This window comes from Pipra filicauda, unplaced genomic scaffold (assembly GCF_003945595.2).
Source record: "Pipra filicauda isolate LSUMZ 115617 unplaced genomic scaffold, ASM394559v2 scaffold589_size259243_pilon, whole genome shotgun sequence".
Taxonomy (NCBI): Eukaryota; Metazoa; Chordata; class Aves; order Passeriformes; family Pipridae; genus Pipra; species Pipra filicauda.
This window is the reverse complement of record NW_024104741.1, coordinates 85,747-104,366: the sequence shown is the minus strand read 5'-3', so window position 1 is coordinate 104,366 and position 18,620 is coordinate 85,747. Positions and strand designations below refer to the sequence as shown.

At 44.0% G+C, this 18,620-nt stretch overlaps 1 protein-coding gene across 1 annotated transcript in view; it reads left to right on the top strand.

Annotated features, from left to right (window-relative positions):
- Positions 1-14,824, top strand: part of LOC113996254 (M1-specific T cell receptor alpha chain-like) — a 36,939-nt gene extending 22,115 nt beyond the window's left edge. Inside the window, exons 3-8 of the mRNA XM_039387758.1 lie at positions 374-392; positions 9,871-9,927; positions 12,086-12,361; positions 12,985-13,056; positions 13,399-13,515; positions 14,147-14,824. Coding sequence (XP_039243692.1) covers positions 374-392; positions 9,871-9,927; positions 12,086-12,361; positions 12,985-13,056; positions 13,399-13,514 — 540 coding nt within the window. The 3' untranslated portion in view covers position 13,515; positions 14,147-14,824. The remainder of the gene's footprint in view (positions 1-373; positions 393-9,870; positions 9,928-12,085; positions 12,362-12,984; positions 13,057-13,398; positions 13,516-14,146) is intronic.
- The last annotated feature ends 3,796 nt before the right edge of the window (positions 14,825-18,620 follow it).

Below are 18,620 nucleotides of genomic sequence, written 5' to 3'. Positions count from 1 at the left end.
AATTAATTGTATCTTAGAAGAGAGTGGCCCTGCACCAGGAACTGCACTGCCAAGATGTTTTTTTCCCAGGAGATGATTAAAAAAATTCCTTCTCTGCACTCCTGTCTTTGGTTCCATGTGAATAAACACAGGTGTTCTTATTCTGAGGACTGACCATTCATTTCTTTACTTGGAAGTGCAGATTTTCAGGGAAGGTATTTGGAGACCCATGCAAATGCATCCATGTGCTTGTGTACATGGGCACAGTGCCCGAGGCATCCTCTACAAGAGCTGCAGATGCCGGAGGGTCATTTGTCCCCAGACTTTGCCCCCCATTTGGCTCTGTGGAAGAATTGCTGCAGTGGATTAATCTAGGAGCCATTCAACATAGGAGATGGTCAGGCCATTGTCAAATGTCTTGCAAAGGCTACAAATACAAAGGAAAGGCCACTTTATTTCTTCTGTTACTGCCCTCTTTTCTTGTAGGTGTCAGCAGCTCAGGGACTTCCCCCAACAGACATTGTAGCTCACTTTTTCAAATCACTGCTTTTACCTGTCCTCTCCACAGGGAATGTTGTGACTTACTGTTTCACCTTAAATATCTAGTTTCCTATGATCCCTTATAGTGTCTCTAGAGAATCCACGACCAATAACATCTGTTTTGGAAGAAAGGTTGAATGGGATGGTTCTGTCCACAGAAGAATAGAATTCCCAGCACAGCCTTTAAGAGAAAAGTTGCCTTCTTGACCCAGGTATTCCAGAACCAGCTCTCCATCAATAAAAATCCACGGACACAGGCTCTTGTAAATGTGTGATGAAATCAGGTGGATGTGTGTGAAAACAGGCTCAGAGTGAGCTGGTCCCCCCCCATCTCCCCACCAAAAAAAGGAGAAAATTTTGTTAAAATACAAATGGAGATTTTTAGGGGAACAAGAAGAATTATGCTGGAAGGGCCAGGATACTTTCTTTTGGAAAACAGCAGTGTCAACCTTTCAGCAAGGACTGAAGGAATTCAAACAACCTCTGAAATGTATCTTCATCTGCCTGTGACACATTTCTAGAGGAGAGGGGGACTCCCTCTGTTCCCGTTTCCTCTGAAGCAGAACTCAAGGAGGGCTCTTCAGTATCATGTAGTGGAACACAACCTAAACATTCTCTCCAACACGTCACTGACAGTAGTGGGGCACCTCCAGTAATTTTTTGGAGGGCCTGCACCGGGACAGACATAGACAAAAGAACGGCAGAACTCAACTTTAAGCCAAAGGGATTCAAGCGTGTGGCTCGTGGGAGGCTGTGAGCACAGCTGTGCTCTGTGGCACTGCAATGGGAACAGGCTGTTTAACGGCCTCGGAGATCTCAGGGACAAGCAGGGCGAGGTCTCCCTGCTGGGGAAGATTTGCCAGCGAGTGAAGGGTGTGTGAGAGGCACCTGTGTGAGCCCAGGCCTGTTGCAGGAGGTGTTTTGAGCTTGTTCTCTTTGTCATGCCAGGCTGAAGGTATCACATCAGCACATTCCACAGCTTTCCCGGAGCAGTGAAGCAATAAGGAGGAGAAAACAATTTGACACACTAAAGGGAAGAGCAGATGAACCTGCCTGTGTTAACAATGGAAAATAGCAGCACTGGGATTAAAAACTGTTGATTACAAATGAGAAATACACTTGGTGACAATGATAATGCAAACAGGATGAAATAATGCTATATTGGTTTTGTATCCTAGAACTGGATCTGAGGATTAGGAAACTGCTCCACAATTCCAAGTTACCACTAATAAAAATCACAAAAGTAAGATAAAAATCAAATTAAAAGGCAACTATCAGCTAAACCAAAATAACTTCTGAACAATTCATAAACATGGACTGATTTTTAGTTTGGAGTGAAAATAGGCTTTGAGGACAGAAATGCTTGAAGGTCCAGAAAAAGTTAGGAAATACAGAATGAAAATAAATTGAAAATTAATAAGCCTGCTGCTGATACCCAGCTGGTCTCCAGATACTCTAAAATATTTCACCCTAACTCTCTTGACGTTTGTTAAAAGACAAACCAGTAATCAGATCCTCTCAGTGAGAACAGTTCTAACAGCAAAATTCCTTTTCTACAAGCATGGGCAATATTTTAATGAGATTAATACTAACTACCTTATCTGTCAGAAAAAGCAATAATGATAATGTTATTTTTAGTGTAGAGCATCCTCTGGAATAGTATTAGATGTTCAGAAGTAGAACAGTATAGAGGAACAGGAAAATAAAAGCCAGCTCCTCAAAGACATGAAAGAGCAGACATCACCTGGCACTGAAAAAAAAAAATATTTTTGTAAAACTGTCTACCACAGTGTGGAGTACGTACCACAGTGATTTAAAATGACTGAACCATCACACACAAACTATCTCACTTCCATGCTTTGAAGGTGCCCTACATGGTGCCCTACATGGTCTATTTTTCCTCAGACAGCTCTGTGCACATACACAAATTCAATTGCCAGAATCAAACAGCAGAAAAATCTTTTTACGCAAAACTAATTTCTTCAGCACTCAACATCAGATCTTGGATCTGACAAACATGTCATTTTAGACATCTGATCACCAGCTCAAATTGAAAAAGTGGGCATTAACCTATTGTATTTAGATGTTTCCATTTTTAAGCTCAGCATTATGTTTTTCTCTTTGTCTCAGAGCACAGAGGAGGTTTTTTGCTAAGAACAAAGATCCTTTGAACTTCATGTCCAGCACTGGCCAGAAGCAGGTGCCTGAGGAACAAGAACAGGAGACCAGAAAGGGCACTTCCCACTAGCAGTGTCCCAGCTATAAACATCAGAGCAAGGACTTTGAGCCACATATGATTGCTTTGTATTCACCATTTATGAGTTTATTCAGGAGCCCTTTGTTCATTGTTTTGGCCTTCTACCACCTTTGCTTGACTTAGTGCTTTGTCAAGATGAACCATTCTTGAGTTTGAAGGAGCTAATCTCTGAAAATGAGCAGCTCTCCTAGACCCCTCCTCTGTCCAGGATCATAACCTGTGGAATTCCTCCAAGATCCCTGAAGAGCCCAAATTCTGCTCTCTTGAAGTCCAGGGCTCCAGTCTTTTTTACATTGCTCTCTTCTCTCTGGATCCTGTGCTCAAATGTTGCATGGCCACTTCAGCCAAGGCTGCCCCTGGCAACCTCACGGCCACCAGAAATTCTTCCTCATTTGCAAGTAGGAGGTTGTCATGGTTTAGGAACGGTGTTCTCCAATTTAATACTCCTGCTAAAGCCACCCCATCGCTTGCTCTGAGCAGTGGTATGTGGAGGTTTTGACTGGGCAGGCCCAGCTCAATTGGTGGAGCCTCGGGTGTTAAATAACCAGGTGGCCTTTGCTAAATGTAGATCCCAATGCTTGAAGGTCCCACCACCCATTGCTTTCAATGTGGTTTTTAACAGTCCATTGTACAGTTCAGTTTTTCCCAGAGGCTGGTGCATGACAGGGAACGTGATCCACCCACTCCGTCCGGTGCTCTCTGGCCCAGGTATCCATGAGGCTGCTTTTGAAATGAGTCCCATTGTCCAACTCAATACCTTCTGGGGGGCCATATCACCAATGTCTTGCTTTTCTAGACCCAGGATGGTGTTCCAGGCAGTGCTGTGAGACACAGGGTGTGTCTCCAGCCATCCAGGGGTTGTGTCCACCACTGTCAGCATGTAGCACTTGCCTTGGCAGGTCTTGGGAGTGTGATGGGATCAATCTGCCAGGCTTCTCCAGATTTATATTTCAATTCATCATCCACCATTCCAAAGAGGCTTTGCACCCTGGCCTGCTGGATTGCAGTGCATGTTTACCAGTTATGGATAACCTGGGAGATGGTGTCCATGGCTGAATCCACCCCTTGATCGTGAGCCCATCTGGATGTTGCATCTCGTCCTGATGACCTGAGGTGTCTTGGGCCCACTGAGCCAGAAATAATTCTCCTTTATGTGCCAGTCCAGATCCACCTGAGACACTTTAATTTTGGCAGCCTGATCCCCCTCTCCATTGTTGTGATGTTCTCCATTAGCCCAGCTCTTGGGTACCTGTGCATCTACATGACAGACTGTCACAGCCAACTTCCCTACCTGGGCAGCGATGTCTTGCACAGTTCAGCAGCCCAGATTGGTTTCCCTCTGTGCTGCCAATCGGTCTTTTTCCATTGTTCCAGCCACCCCTACAGAGCCTTTGCCACCATCCGCGAGTCAGTGGAGAGGTAGAGCTCTGGCCATTTCTCTTGTTCAGTGATATCTAAAGTCAGCTGGATGGCCTTCAGCTCTGCAACCTGACTTGATCCACCTTGTTCCTCAATAGCTTCTGCAACTCGCTTCCCTTCTCAGTCTGACTTTGGTAATCAGCCTTCAGTTGCTACAATACTGCTGAAAGCTATCCCTCCACATCTCCATGATCTCACAGCTCTGAAACCAGTGTTAAAACTACAAGGCTGAGAGAACTGGGCTTGTTTGGCCTGAAGAAGAGAAGGCTCCAGGGAGACCTTCAAGCCCCTTCCAGTGCCTAAAGGGGCTCCAAGGGAGCTGGAGAAGACTTTGGAAAAAGAGGCACTTAGGAAGAAATTCTTCCCTTTGAGGGTGATGAGGCCCGGGCACACATTGCACAGAGAAGCTGTGGCTGCCCCATCCCTGGAAGTGTCCAAGGCTGGGTTGGATGGGGCTTGGAGCAACCTGGTCTAGTGGAAGGTGTCCTTGCCCGTGGCAGGGAATTGGAACTGGATGATCTTTAAGGTCCCTTCCAACCCACACCATTCCAGGACTCTCTGTTGGAGAGGAGCCCGGGCAATGTGTGCTAACCCACACTGCACCACCCATTGTAGTTCCTGGGTCAGGTGAGCTGCCCCACCACATCTCTGCTGTCAAAGAGATTGTAGCCCTGCAGCTGCTGTTGGAGCTCTAATTTCTCTTGTTTGTTCCCCACCCTGCAAGTGTTCCTGCACAGGCACTGTACAGAGGCACCCAGCCATGGTAATTTCCCAGAAGCCCAGAGAGATTTCTTTTTCCCCATTGTATCAGGGTGAATTTATGCTGATACTTTTGGTCTGTGTTTGGCCCAGACAACTGTAAAGGTTTTGTTCTTTCCCTACCAAGTTATAAGAAAACAAGTACTGTTAAACGGGCACCTCGTCCTTGGAGAGAGAGCTTCTTGTATAAACTGCTTTAATTGGTGTTCTGTGATTGGCTAATCGTTCTCCAAGGTCACTTGAAGGAGATATTGAGGAGGAGGAGGATGAAGTAAACCCACTGACTCAATTAAGAAAGACCCCCCGAGTGCAGTACATGGGCGCAGGGAAAGCCACGTGTGTGCAGAAGAGATGCACTTACATAACCGGGGGTGGGACTGAGGGCCTCTGGCTGGGCGGTGATGACCACTCCTGCCTAGGCTGAGATCACTCAGTTAATTGTATAAAAGCAGATAGCGCTTTCTTGGAGGGAGCTAACTTCACATCAGGGACAACGTTGCCTTTGGCGGGGACGCCTGCCAGTTTGTGAACTTACTGACTCTCCAAGGATGCAGCTTCTGCTATGGGTAATTATGGGTATGCTAGGTCGGTAAGATAATTTTATGGGCAACAGCTGGGTAACTGGGGAGGTCGTGCTGGGGCCTTATTTCTCTCCTCCTTCCTCCCTTTTGGGTTTGTTAATTTTGTTGGCCACCTCTTGGTAATAAATATTGGTTTTTGTTGAGCTTTCAATGGTGTCGTGGTTTCAAGATTCAGTATGATCCGAACCCTCCCTAATACACCCATAAATACTTCCTTATTTAGTGCACACTCTTGAAGTGCAACCCTTTCAGCCCTTTTTTCTCTTTTTATAATGAAGCCTGTCCTGTTCATCCCATTTCTCACTTATTTATTTTCTGCTTCCTCCTCTGTTGTTCCCAGTTTAAAGCTTTTATCAAGTTGGCCAGTCTGTTGGCAAAGAAGTTTTTGCCTGATTGAATCAGGTGGGTCTCATCACTTCCAAAGAGCCCTCAGTCCTCCAAAAGGATCCCATGGTCATAGAAACCAAGTCCATTTGTCAATGCCAGCTGTGTAACCAACTGTTGACCACCAGGATTCATCCACTCTTCCTTCTCTCCACCTCCCTCCTCATCAGCAGGATCAAGGAGAATCCCATGTGGGCCCACACACCCTTGACCATCACCCCATGTGAGTCAGCACAGACAGGCAGCTGGAACTGGATTCAGGACTAGAACACAAAGAGTAAATTTGTTTCCATTACCTTGATAACCCCAGGAATCTCAAAGCAACACCCAGGCAGAGGCACAGAGACAGTGGCTTCTGAACTCGGTCTGTGCTGGAGGGTCACCAGCTGCAGTTCACTCTGGGTTATCAAGGGTTATTCCCCACTGCAAGGTCACATGAGTGATTTACAATCCTCCTCACCTCTTTTCTGCTCTTAACCCATTCCTTCCAACAGTCCCAGAGCCTGCCTGCTACTTCCCAGGACTGCCATGGCACTGTCATTAATACCCCCAAGGAAGAGAAGGAGGGGTAATGGGCTGCAGGTGCAATAAGTTGAGCAGGTCCATTAAAAGTGACCCCAGTTTGAGTCCATGGCAAGGAGATGACTGGTCCAGCAGCTTGGAGCCTTCCATTGCTGTCACTCACCAATTTTTCTGGTGCTCCTGTGTGGCTCGTGGGCGATGGGCTCAGACACCTTGTTTGGCAGAGCTCCCAGCTCCTCCTTTGCCAGGACAGCACAGAGTCTACTCTGTGGCTGCAAATCTTCATGTGAAACAAGAGCCTTCACCTTGGTGCCAGGAGCTCCCAGCCTTTGTCACCATGGCAACCTCCATTTCCCATCCTAATGGGCACAGACTCAACCTGCCTCTCCTTTGGTAGAAAAGGGAGAAGTGGGCTCTTGAAGCTGCAGAGACTCAGAGGTGGAGTCCATCTTTTGCCATCAAGGTCCAGATTGTGTTAATGCTGCACAAGTTGATCATCATGAAAGATCTGATAATTCTGCAACAGCTCCTTTAATCTCTGATAGTCACTCCCATGGCTACAGTGCCTCTACATAACAAAGAACCATCATTTAGCCTACTTTCTCATCTTACCCAAAGCAGCCTAAATACTTTCAAAGGTACTAAGTGACCCCCAGATACCAATTCTAAGAGCCAAGAGAGGCACATTTCTCATGCTTCTGAGCATGACACCAAATTACTGGTGAAAATATAGACAACTTCCTGCAAGTCAGAAGAATTTTCTGAAATGCTTTGAAATAACACTATGTGTACTGATTTTTTTCCTGCTTTCTATCCAGCTTAAATTCATCAGAGTTTTCAGAGGTGTCATGTAATCCCCAAGTTTTCATTTTTAATTCAACCTTGCTGAAATTTTCTTAGACCGTTCCTTCAAAGCCATATTGTGTTTCTTCATGTGGTATGTTGGGTCTTGAACCACTTGAGAAGTCACATGACTCCCTGTATAATCCAAAATTCTGTGTAGCGGAAGAGAGGCAGTTTTTGCAATGAAATACACCACTGTGTACAGGGGCTGGAGTACCACAATGATATAAACAGCACAGGGCCCTGTACAAAAACCCAGAGAAGGTAAAAAGGCAATATATTTTGGGAAGGAAAGGAGATGGGTGACTGTAATGATTAAAGAGACAAATAGAGCATTCTTTTTTATATTTCTGTTTATCCTGGAAAGATAGAGCTCATGGAGTCTCTAAAATATGGAAGAAAGGGTGAACTTGGAAGTCCTGTACTCAATCAAGCTATTTGAAGTCATTAACTATTCCATTATTGTTTTTCTCTTTCCAGTTTTGGAAGAAAATATGCCTCTGGATACCCTCAAGGAGTTGCACACATGGATAATTAGGAAAAATGTCTAACTTTTCATCTCCCGTTTTTTCTACCGCTTTGATTACCACGTGGAAAGAGTGATTTATTGCAATGAGTATTAGCAGTGTGAGGATGATAAGCTTGTATTTGGACCAGGGACCACCATCACAGTTGTACCAAGTAAGTACTTTGTTTTATTTATTTCTAAAATTGTGTTACAGTTAAGGTGGGGGAGGAAAAAGGAATCTAATGGTTTGGGTTCACTGCAAGAATTTTCTGCTGCAATAACCCCTTGAGTGCACTCTCTCTCTCCAGCCAGGCTTTCAAGCCAAATCCTCAGCTTGGAGCTGCTTAGGAAGGTTTCACAGGAACAACTGGCCTAACTCTGTGTAACACCTTCATTCCATGATCCCCAAACACCAGGTGTGCACTACTGAACATGTTACAATTTATTCCCAGTTTGGACACCACTGTGGCCCAAACTGACTCTGAAGGCTCCTCTTCTCCAGTGGATCTTCACTGACTCCCTCTGGGCAGGAATGCACAGCTCAGTGGAGAGCTCACAGTGGGGAGAAGTTTTGAGACAGACCTTTAACTGTCTGGTTGGAGAAGTTTTGACACTGGCACCACACTCACAGTGTCCCCAGGGAAGCAATTCCACTGGAGACAGAGGAGGAAGGAGGATAAATATCCCTGGCCTTCAGTTTTCACAGGTGCCTCATATCCAAGACGTCCTAGAATGAAAGACAACTGGCTCCCAAGTTGTCTGGGCTTTGAAAACACAGGTGTGGGGAGTAGGGATGATAACAAGCCATAGTTGTTATTCCTGTCTTTATTTGGACTTTCCTGATGTACAAAAAAGGTGGATGTCCCACCCTATGGGAATGTGAGTGTTGGGGTGTCAGAGGAGATTGTCAGGTTGCTCTGTGTTATCCTGAAGATAACACAGACTTGTTGCTGTGCTTTCAGAGGTCTGCATGTCTTTATAGTGCTGCAAAAATGTCCCATGTCATTTTACATTCCTAAAACACCCTGCTCTCATTTCAGAAGGGCTTGGGACTGCCTGAGGTGCTGCCTAATATCTGCCCATGCCTGTAGGAGATGTTGCATGGGAATAAATGTCTGTTTTGGAACAATCTCAGTCCACTTCCACTTCCAAAGGGGCAAAGGAATGCCAAGTTATCCTTTTGAAGAAAAACCTATTCTTTCTCTGCTTTTCTTTTTGTAGCTAAAGATGAGATATTTTCAAAGCTGCATGAAGACTTTCAGATTATGTGTGACAGTAAAAGATATTGGGCCCTAAGTATCTAAGTCTCTCAGTGTCCATTGAAATACTTAATAAGTTGAAGCCTAAATTTCCAGAATGTGAACAACCTCACTCTTTTGGTTTTGATTTTCTTTGGGAGCTACTAATATGCATTTTAAGATGTTTAGAGTAGATATACTTTATTATCCAAATCTTTTGAGACTCGCTCCAAATCAAAATGACATCAAATAACAACCATTAGTGTTACTACAGAATACCTCAGTCATATTCTCTTGAGGATAGACAAGGTTTTTGTTTTGGTGGGGGTTGGTTTATTCCAGACAAAACTTCCATTAAGAATACTAAGGCCCATGACTCTACAGAATATATGACTCTTCCTGTGACCTCGTTAGACTAAAATGAAAGAAAAGTACAACTTTCTGTCCTAATAAAATCCCAGAATGTAATACAGAAATATCTCCCAAACACAAGCAGATGTAGGAATTCATGGCTGTATTTTCAGGTAGTACAAAATGGTGGGACTCAGCTGAGGCTTCTGGGGTCTGATAAAAATTATTCTGCTTTACTAACTTCAATTGCAGTGTGTACATTGTTTCTTGCTGAAGATCTTGCCCAGTAAGTTATTGCAGAGAAGCAGCTTGTTAGTGTAGTGGCTGTTTGGAAATACTGGAGAGGAGAAAACATGAAAAGCCTTTAAAGATCTTCTCAGATAATGCAGAATGCACAATGCTCTGGCAAACCATGTTACAACACCTGGGAAGGAAATGTGTGTAGGAAGAATAGAAAAAACAAGCCTTTTTTGATGTATGTGTTTTAACTGTGTGTAACTGCTGCTCTTGTCTTTGGGAAAGGAACTCAACTGACCGTGGAGCCAAGTAGGTGTCCTTTATGTATTATCCTTTTCTGAGTTGTTATTGTTTGAATTTTGCCTTTTTTTCCTGCCGATGAATGTCTGATTTCTGTGGGGTGTCTGGTTGCTGTAGGTATGGACAAGAGTGTAGTTTTGACTGATTTATCAGCAGACCTGACCCCTGAAGTTGTGGCAGAGCACGATTTGGCTTTCACCTCAGTTCCTTACCACTTTAGGGTGATGGGGAAAGAGTGTAAAATCAGAGCTCCTTGATCAAACTTTGGTGAAGTGTCCTCTGATGCACAAGATGTTTGATATGAGAGATCCCTTGACCAGACTGCAAGGCAGACACCATGCAAAATTAAACCCCTGATGCTCCTCTCTTTAGCAAAGAGACCCACCAGGATGCTCCTGTCAAATTAAACATGTGAATCTCTTTTAGTATGTCTGACAGCCTTTCATAAGCTAAGCCTTTCTGGCAAGGAAGGGTGATAGAGGATTCCTTTCAGTTACATGTTTTTACTATATTTCAAATTACTAATCTGAATAAAGTCCTGACATTGGTTTGTGAAGTCATCCTGGATTCTCCAAATATGGCCTGACCTGAAGGAAAAGATATTTTGTGTAAAAAAAGCCCCATGGTATCACAATGATTTTTTGGTTACAAAATTCTTTTGAGACCAACTGTTACCATAAAAGACAGCTCCTGGAAGTAAAGCAATCTTATTTCATTACTTGTATGTCTTCTAAGAAATTCCCAGAGAAGGCTTCTGCTATACCATTGAAATTCAGTCTGTTTTAGTTGTCAACCTCTTGTCATTCATGTATTTCCAGGGGAATTCAACTCTAAAATTCTTTCAAAACTGAAAAAATACATCTAACATTTCAGAGTAACCAAATTTCTGACAGATCAGAGCAAGCATCTCAAATCCTGTGAAAAGTTGTCAGCATCTTTTAGATTCTGTCTAAACTCTCGTTTTCATGTCTCGATGTTTGTTGGTATTTTAGTGCTAAAGGACCAGCACTGAAGGTTATTACACTACTCGAAGGAATATTGTAAGATTTGTCCATGAGCATCATGTTTGTAGGTCCCAGGATATTCTTTCCCTCCGATCAGTTTATTAAACAAACTCTGCATTACACTTCCCACTGCTCCGGAGCCGTGGGTCTGACGACACGGCACAGCACAGGGGTGAGAATGGTCACACTTTCTGGAACAGGCACAAGAGCTGTTGAACCAAGGACCAATCCTGCTCTCTCCTCATCGCCTGCAGACTGGTTGGAATGTCTTACACCTTGTGCAATGTCTAGGGGGGAAAACCTCCCCCACAATGAAAGTTCTTGGCCTTGTCAGGAACTTCTGGAGCAGAACTAGTGAGCGACATCGCTGCCCATGGCAGGGGCTGGAACCAGATGGCCTTCAGGGTCCCTTCCAACCCAATCCATTCTGTGATTCTGTGATTCTGTGTGGAGATATACAATTCACAGACTTTCGATTGCTTCTCTCCTACTTTCCCATCTTACAGCCAGAAGTCCTTCTTGCACCTGAGCATTTGTTATGGAAAAGCTCAGCCTTGTCCCCCCCCTGCAGCAGCAGGACTTCATTTCTGCAAGTAACGTCACTCAGAGGGGGAACCTCGCACAGCAGTGAGGCAACAAACTGACCTCTGCTCTCCCTGCCACTCCTGCTGTGGTTGGACCTTTCAACCACAACAGGAGATTTGGGGAGGGGAGGGAGAGCAAAGGGAAAAACAGTTATTCCCTCATGTCTCACGAATATGCAAGGCAGTCCTCATAGAGTTGACATTGTTTGGAATTAAATTGTTGAGAAAGCAGAATAATTGGACTCTTGGAGTGACATGCACAAAAGTTCCCTTCTCCTTTGCAGGTCCTTAATTTATAAAATGAAGAATTCACTTACAGGCACCAGCTTTGGCAAAAGGAAGCTGAGATCCTGTGGAATTAAATCTCCTATAAAATACCTGCTCTCATACACCCTTTCTGTCTCTAATTTGATCTTTTGGAAGCAACAGCAAGAAGTAATGGCAAAAAAAAAAAAGGCAGTTGGTCATTGATAATGCTACAAATCAGTCCCAGGTGGTGTGTCTATTAATTTTCGTGACTTAACTCTCAGGTAGGCTTGCAGTAAAATCCATCATGCCCAAACCATACTTTTTTTACAGGCAGTCCAAAACATTCTGTCCCACAAGTCATTGTGATGAAATCAAAGAAACTGGAAGAAGGAGGCAGCACTGGGAAAGCAGCTTGTTTGGCAAGGAATTTCAGTACAAAGAACATCAGCTTGGAGATGTCCTCTGATGAGGTCGTGTATGAACAGAGCACACCCATTCTGGCGTCAGAGGGGCTGTACAGTGCAATGAAGGTGGTCAGTGTGACAAAAGACACAGAGGTGACCTGCAAGGCCCATTTGGACATTGGCACCATTACAGCATTGTCAGGTACAACTTGGGGGCACAGCTGGAACGTATTTGTGGAGACAGTGTCTTGTGGTGCTGCTCTTCCCTGACAGTCTGCACTGCCCAGGGTGGGCAGCAGAAACGAGAGAGACAGTTGGTACTTCAGCAGGGAAAGATGAAAGATGTTTAAAAGCATCTAAAAGAAATGGTCTCAACTGTTTAATAAATTGGAGAAACTTTTCTTTTGATGGGGGAGGAGAGAAGGCACAATCCATTTTTTTAAAATGGGAGTTTATTTTATTTGCAGCAGCAAACCTCCTGGAGTACAACCTGAAACAGCCTTTCTAAAGCCAACAAAAAGTTAAACTGGTGGTGTGATTTGGTTTTGGTTTTTACTAAATCCCTTTTCCCTATTTGAATGACCTTCAAGATGACAAAAACAATCGCACAAAATATAAAAACAAAACAACCTAGAAATTCTTTTGTTTCCTGCAACTGCAGGGAGAAATTGTCTCCTCAGATTTATGTTGGAATTAGTGACTGATCATCTGAGCCCCAGGCTCTACTTCCCACATGTCCCTGTGGAAAGGGCCATAGGAATAGTTTTTTAATACTTTCTAAAAATTGGATATGGGTTAAAATGCCTTTTCTTTTTCATTCTACAGAAAAGGAGGCTGAAGAACCAGTAACGAGGACCAGTAACAGGGTTTGCAACATCACAGACACCTCTGCCCAAGGTTAGTGACCGAAACAGATTGTGAAGTTACATTGCTGGTTGGGGGATAAATGCATAGAAAGGTAATTTCTCGAGGGGAGAGGAGACAGATTATGACATATTTATCAAACACAAGCTGCTTTTTCAAGGTTGCTGCTGTAGGAACACGCAAGCAACAGGAAGCAAAAAGCAATGGAGACAGACACCCTCCTCCCCTGGTGTTGCCATGTTCTCTGGCATCTCTTCCTCTGCTGCTGTTCCTTTCCCTGAAGCTGTTACCTGTGGCTTTTTCCACTTTCTGCCAAGATCCCAACATCCAGACTTAGGCCATGGTCTCTCTCCTCTTTTTGCTGTCCCTGAGCAGGTACCACAGTGCAGAGAGTGAACATGCTGTCTGTGGCTGTGCTGGGTTTGAGAGTCCTGCTGGCAAAAAGCATCGCCTTCAATACACTCATGAGTATCAAGTTGGTTCTTTTCTGAGGTAAGGAAGCACTCAGCTTGATTTGTAGAGATACTGGAAGCATGTGGCAGGAGTGACTGCCCGTCTGTGTGTACTTCTCTAACCCCACAGGTAACGACACCTATTCATCTGCTCCTGATTCCATTGAATAGCTCTTGCAGGTTTCTGGGGAAAAAAACAACAACGATGAGCAAAACCCACAAAAAGCACCCACACCAGGCCCCCTCCCCAAAAAATAAAACAATTAAGAGAAGCCCACCCTGCCTCCCACGTGACAAAGGAAACAACACTTTTCTATATCCAGAGCTCAGTTCTTGGTGGCTGGTTCCCAAATTTTCTTTGCCCGAGCAACTCAGGTATTGCCTGAAGAGCCTAAGAGGTACCTCCTTCACTACTTCAAGTGCCAGAGCACAAAGCCTGGAGAAAACTCCAAACAAATAAGGATTCAGAAGCAAGGATCCCAAAACACAAACCTGTGGGAGTAAAGAGAGGGGAGGCAGGGGGGATTTTCAAATTAAAGTGTCCAAAGAGGCACAAAAGATAGTCCAGCCTAAGTTTTGTAGTGTACCTGTCTTGACTGGACAGCTCCCAAACAGTGATTTATTGCTCCATTTGCATTAAATGTAGTTTAAAACACCCTTTGCTCTTCCAGCCATGTGGAGTCAAGGCAAGAGGAACCTGAAGAACTGCAGGAAAGAAGGTGAACCAGCAGCACAACGGGCTGGACAAGCAGTGTCACATCTGCTGACAGTGAGCACCCAGAACACAACACAGCCCCTTCCCCTTTAGACATTTGATGCTGTTCAATCCTGCCCAGCCAGTTCATTTAGATTTAAGAGTTGTAACTGCTTTTGCTATTTCTTTTTCTCTGTGCACTGAGGAGAGTGCATTTCTCCTCATCCTCCTGCTGAGTAGATCTCCCCACTGTTCTGGCATTTACACAGGAATGTCCAACCTGCCTCAATAGTTGTAGAAAAACCCAATCCTCACTATCAATACATATAGATATATAGAGAGCTATATAACGTTTTAAATCAGGTTTCACAGGCATGTTGTGTTACTGTCTGTAGAACTGGTGTGTTACTGCAGAGACAATTCAGGCACAATAGTTGCCATTTATAGCTTTGGTTTTTAGACAGCTTTATTAACAATAATTTCCTATTGTGGTTGAGAAGACCTGTGTTGGATCTGAAGTGATCCAATTCAAACAGATAATGTTCAACCATAGAAACATTTCTTTCTTAAACCTGTATTTCTTCTGCAAAATATATCCCACGTGCATTTTAGTTTCCTGTAGTAGTGACAAAAATAAAATTTTCCTTGACCAAAATGCTGTGGTTTGTTCTGTGCTTTTTCTTATGAATTTGGGATGGACATTGCTGAAACCCAACTGTCCTAATGACCACTGAGATTAGAAATACAGCTTTGATAACCCAGATTTCCCGTTGGCTGGATTTGTCTTTTCTAGACTTTGTGCAGGGAAGTATCTCTTGGGACATTCAGAAGCTTCAATTAAGACATAGCTTGCTGAAAGCATGAGGGAGGGAAACACACAGAGCAGAAGAGAAGAAAACATGCTGGTTTTTTCCACTCAGTGATATGAGGAAGAGGCCAACAGGAAATAATATGTGAATGTTTGATGGGGTGATAGTTTCCACAGCAACTTGGTTATGAACTAATAGACCCCACCACACACATGCCCCAGCTCACCTTTTTCTCACAAGCAACGGGCAGGATGTTGTGGCCAACAATTCTGACTTAGTTGCACCGTGCAAGATTAACCCTCCCCTTGTTTGGAAAAACAAGTTCACCACATCCTGGAGGAGAAATAAGGCTTTTCTCATACTGGCTGAGTTACTGATGGCTTCAAGACAGGCTCTGCAGAGAACATTGCAGGGTCTGCTTCATTAAGCTTTGTCAGGTTGTCCCTCAGACCCTGCAGACCCCTGGAGGAAGACCCTCACCCTATGCAGAAGAGAAGTGAAATTTGCCTGGCAAATCCAAATCCAGTAAAATGCTTGTTTAGTGCATCCTACCACCATAATGTAAATCAGGGGGAGTCACTCACTAGTATTTTTATCCTGATTTTCTGATGACACTCTGAACGTTTTCATCTTACACTCCACACCTTTTCCCAATCTCTCAGGCAGATTTAACTTTTAAGAACACTCCCTTAGAGAAAAATGGTGTCATCAGGTGGACAGGAGGGAAAGGTCAATGATTGAGTGTTGTTATAATCTTTTACATAAACTGTTGATCAAGTCTGGGACTAGGAATGGTTCGATCCACACCTCCCCTGAGAGGCAGTTGAGAAAACAAGGTGGTCCTTTCTGTACCTTGTGACTCAGTGGGATGGTCTCTCTCTAACAACTCTACCTTCTTTTTGCCCCCCCCAGTCTCTGCAGAAATCATTCTAAATTAATTCTAACTCGATGTTCCTGTGTATGTTTAATAAATAGAGTGACCATTGCCGTTGGACTTTGCTGAGCTTTTGCAAATTTCTATTAAACCTGCTTTTGCTGACATCTTTGACAGTGAGTGTTTAATCGACCTCAGCCACTCATTTCATGAGAGGCCTCCTGATTGCCTCCCACTGAGCAGTGGCTTTTCACTTTACGTTTGCATACATGGTTGAATTACAGGACATAGATCTTAAGAAAACAGGAGAATAGAATTGTTTCCAGAAGAAACCCCATAATAGGGAGCTTTTGTACAGTCCAATAGTAAGATTGTGTTAGTGTGGCTAATTCCACAGGAGAGGACAGAGTCTGCAGCTCTCCCAGCTCATATGATCTAAGGAAAGCTTTTGTAGAGAAATTGTGCTCCACAGTAAAATGCTCTCTGTTAAACCAGCACCTTTGCATTTGGAATTATCCCAAAATAGGAAAAAACCAAATTGTCCAGTGAGGGAACCAGAGATACCAGAAAAATGGAGGACGATTCTAAGCTGAACTCTTTGGTACAATACCTTTTAACAGTACTATCTATATTCTCCTTCAGACTTAATTGTGTCCATATTTGATTGTGTTCAGAGAGCCTTTGAATATCTCCAGAGGTGGAACCACTGTCCCTGGAGATATTCAAAAGCCACCTGGACATGGTCCTCGAGAAACAGCTCCAGATAGTCCTGCCTGAGCAGGGGAGACCAGATGACCCCCAGAGGTCCCTTCCAACCTCAATCATTCTGTATTTCTGTGATATCTTCCTCATACGAAGAATGTTTGCCTAGGAATTTCAAAGAAGGAAGTCTAGTTTATAATTATTAGGACTATTAGTTATTCAAAGGTATTGATGCCTTAAGCCCCTATTAGTTTTTTTATTTTTCTAATTTTTGCAAGCTTTATAAGTTTTATAAGTAGTAGAAGTAGATTTTAAAAGCAGCAGCCCTCATTTCCTTACCCTGTAGCACAAGTAGTTTACACATTCCTTAACTCTCTTACCCCATTCCATGCACCCCATATCAATCCTACCCCCAAATCCAGTAGAAATGTTTAGTCTCTTGTCAAGGCAAGGCCTATAGTGTTTAGAGAACACTCATATCCAGGCCTGAACAACAGAAAAGAGTCAAGAACTAGGTGACCGTGTACCCTTTGTGCTCTGAGGATGATGAGAATGATGAAGAGGTGGTCCCAAAGGCCCTCAGACCCAATTCTCAGGGGGTGGACTTGGGGCAGACCAGAGCAAAGGCTACAGGGTGGACACACTTGGGATTGGATGGATGGTATCATAAAATGTGATATCTCAGGCACAGCCGGGGTGCGTCTTGTAACATCTATTGCCTTGGCACAAATTAAAACCCTTTCCTTATCTCACCCTCAATTAACTGCTCCTGAGTTATTTTTTAGCATCAAGATTTTACGGCATCAGTATAAATGAGCATTTTTATAGCACAGAAAATGATTCCAAAATCACTAGTGATGATTGTGCTTTGACCTTTCCCTCCTGTCCCTCTGATTATACCATTTTTGTCTAAGGGAGTATTCTTCACATTAAATACTGGCCTAGGGGCTAAAAAATTCCTCCCAAGACTGTTATTGTTTTCATAGAATGGTTTGTGTTGGAAGGGACCCTAAAGCTCATCTTAATCCACCCCCTACCATGAGCAGGGACACCTCCCACTAGCCCAGGTTGCTCCAAGCCCCGTCCAACCTGGCCTTGGACACCTCCAGGGATGGGACAGCCACAGCTTCTCTGGGCAACCTGTGCCAGGGCCTCACCAGTTCAGGATAAGAAAAACCTTCAGAGATCCATTCCCCCAAGCCAAAGCTCTCTCTCCACCCAGTGTTAGAGCCAACAGCCGATGTGAACATATGGCTCAGTATGCAGGTGCTCATATCCAAGCTACAGAGTCTGTGGACTTCTATTTTCTCCATGCTCCTGGCCCTTCCCAATGACGCATCCCTGTCCATTCTCACCCCTGGCCCCAAGGATCTGTTAACCAGGTCTGGGTCATGCTGAGTCACACAACAAATGTGCCTTGTGGGTGAGGAAATTTTCATCTTTGTAGGTAAAGGTCACGTGTGTCAGACAAGGGGCTCACATGCCTGGAAGCTGTTCATTGTGAGCATCTCTTCACCTCTTCTGTGCAACTCCTGTTGTCTTGTGGGGCCTTGTTTGTTTGACGTTTCTGATTCACACCCTTTCTCCTTTTAATACAGCCCTAAGAAACTCGAGTCATAAAAGATGTTCTTCTGGTCCAGACGAGTCAGCAGTAGGTCTGTAACCCACAAAACTATAACTGAAGTTACATTTATTGCAGTGAATAAGACAAAGTGCATGGGCTCTTAGATGGATTGAAAAGTATTCGAGAAGGATCCCATTACTTTATTATCAAAATTATTACCCAAGAAATAAGACACAACAAGAGCACAGACAGTGTCTGTGTCTGCTCTGGTATCTTGGGAGAGGGCTCACCTGCAGAAGAGTTATTCCTCCTTCTGTGTACCTTGGTGATCCAAGATGTTCAACTCTAAGAGGTGCAAAAGAGAGATCTTAAAAAGCCCTCAAGGTCTGATGTAAAGTGGCAGTTAAAGTTTTTGATAGTTTTAAGTTCAGGATCCCTTGCATCCTCAGGGAGTTCAGCATCAGATTCAGTGCCAAAACTTTGGAGAATACTTGGTCCAACA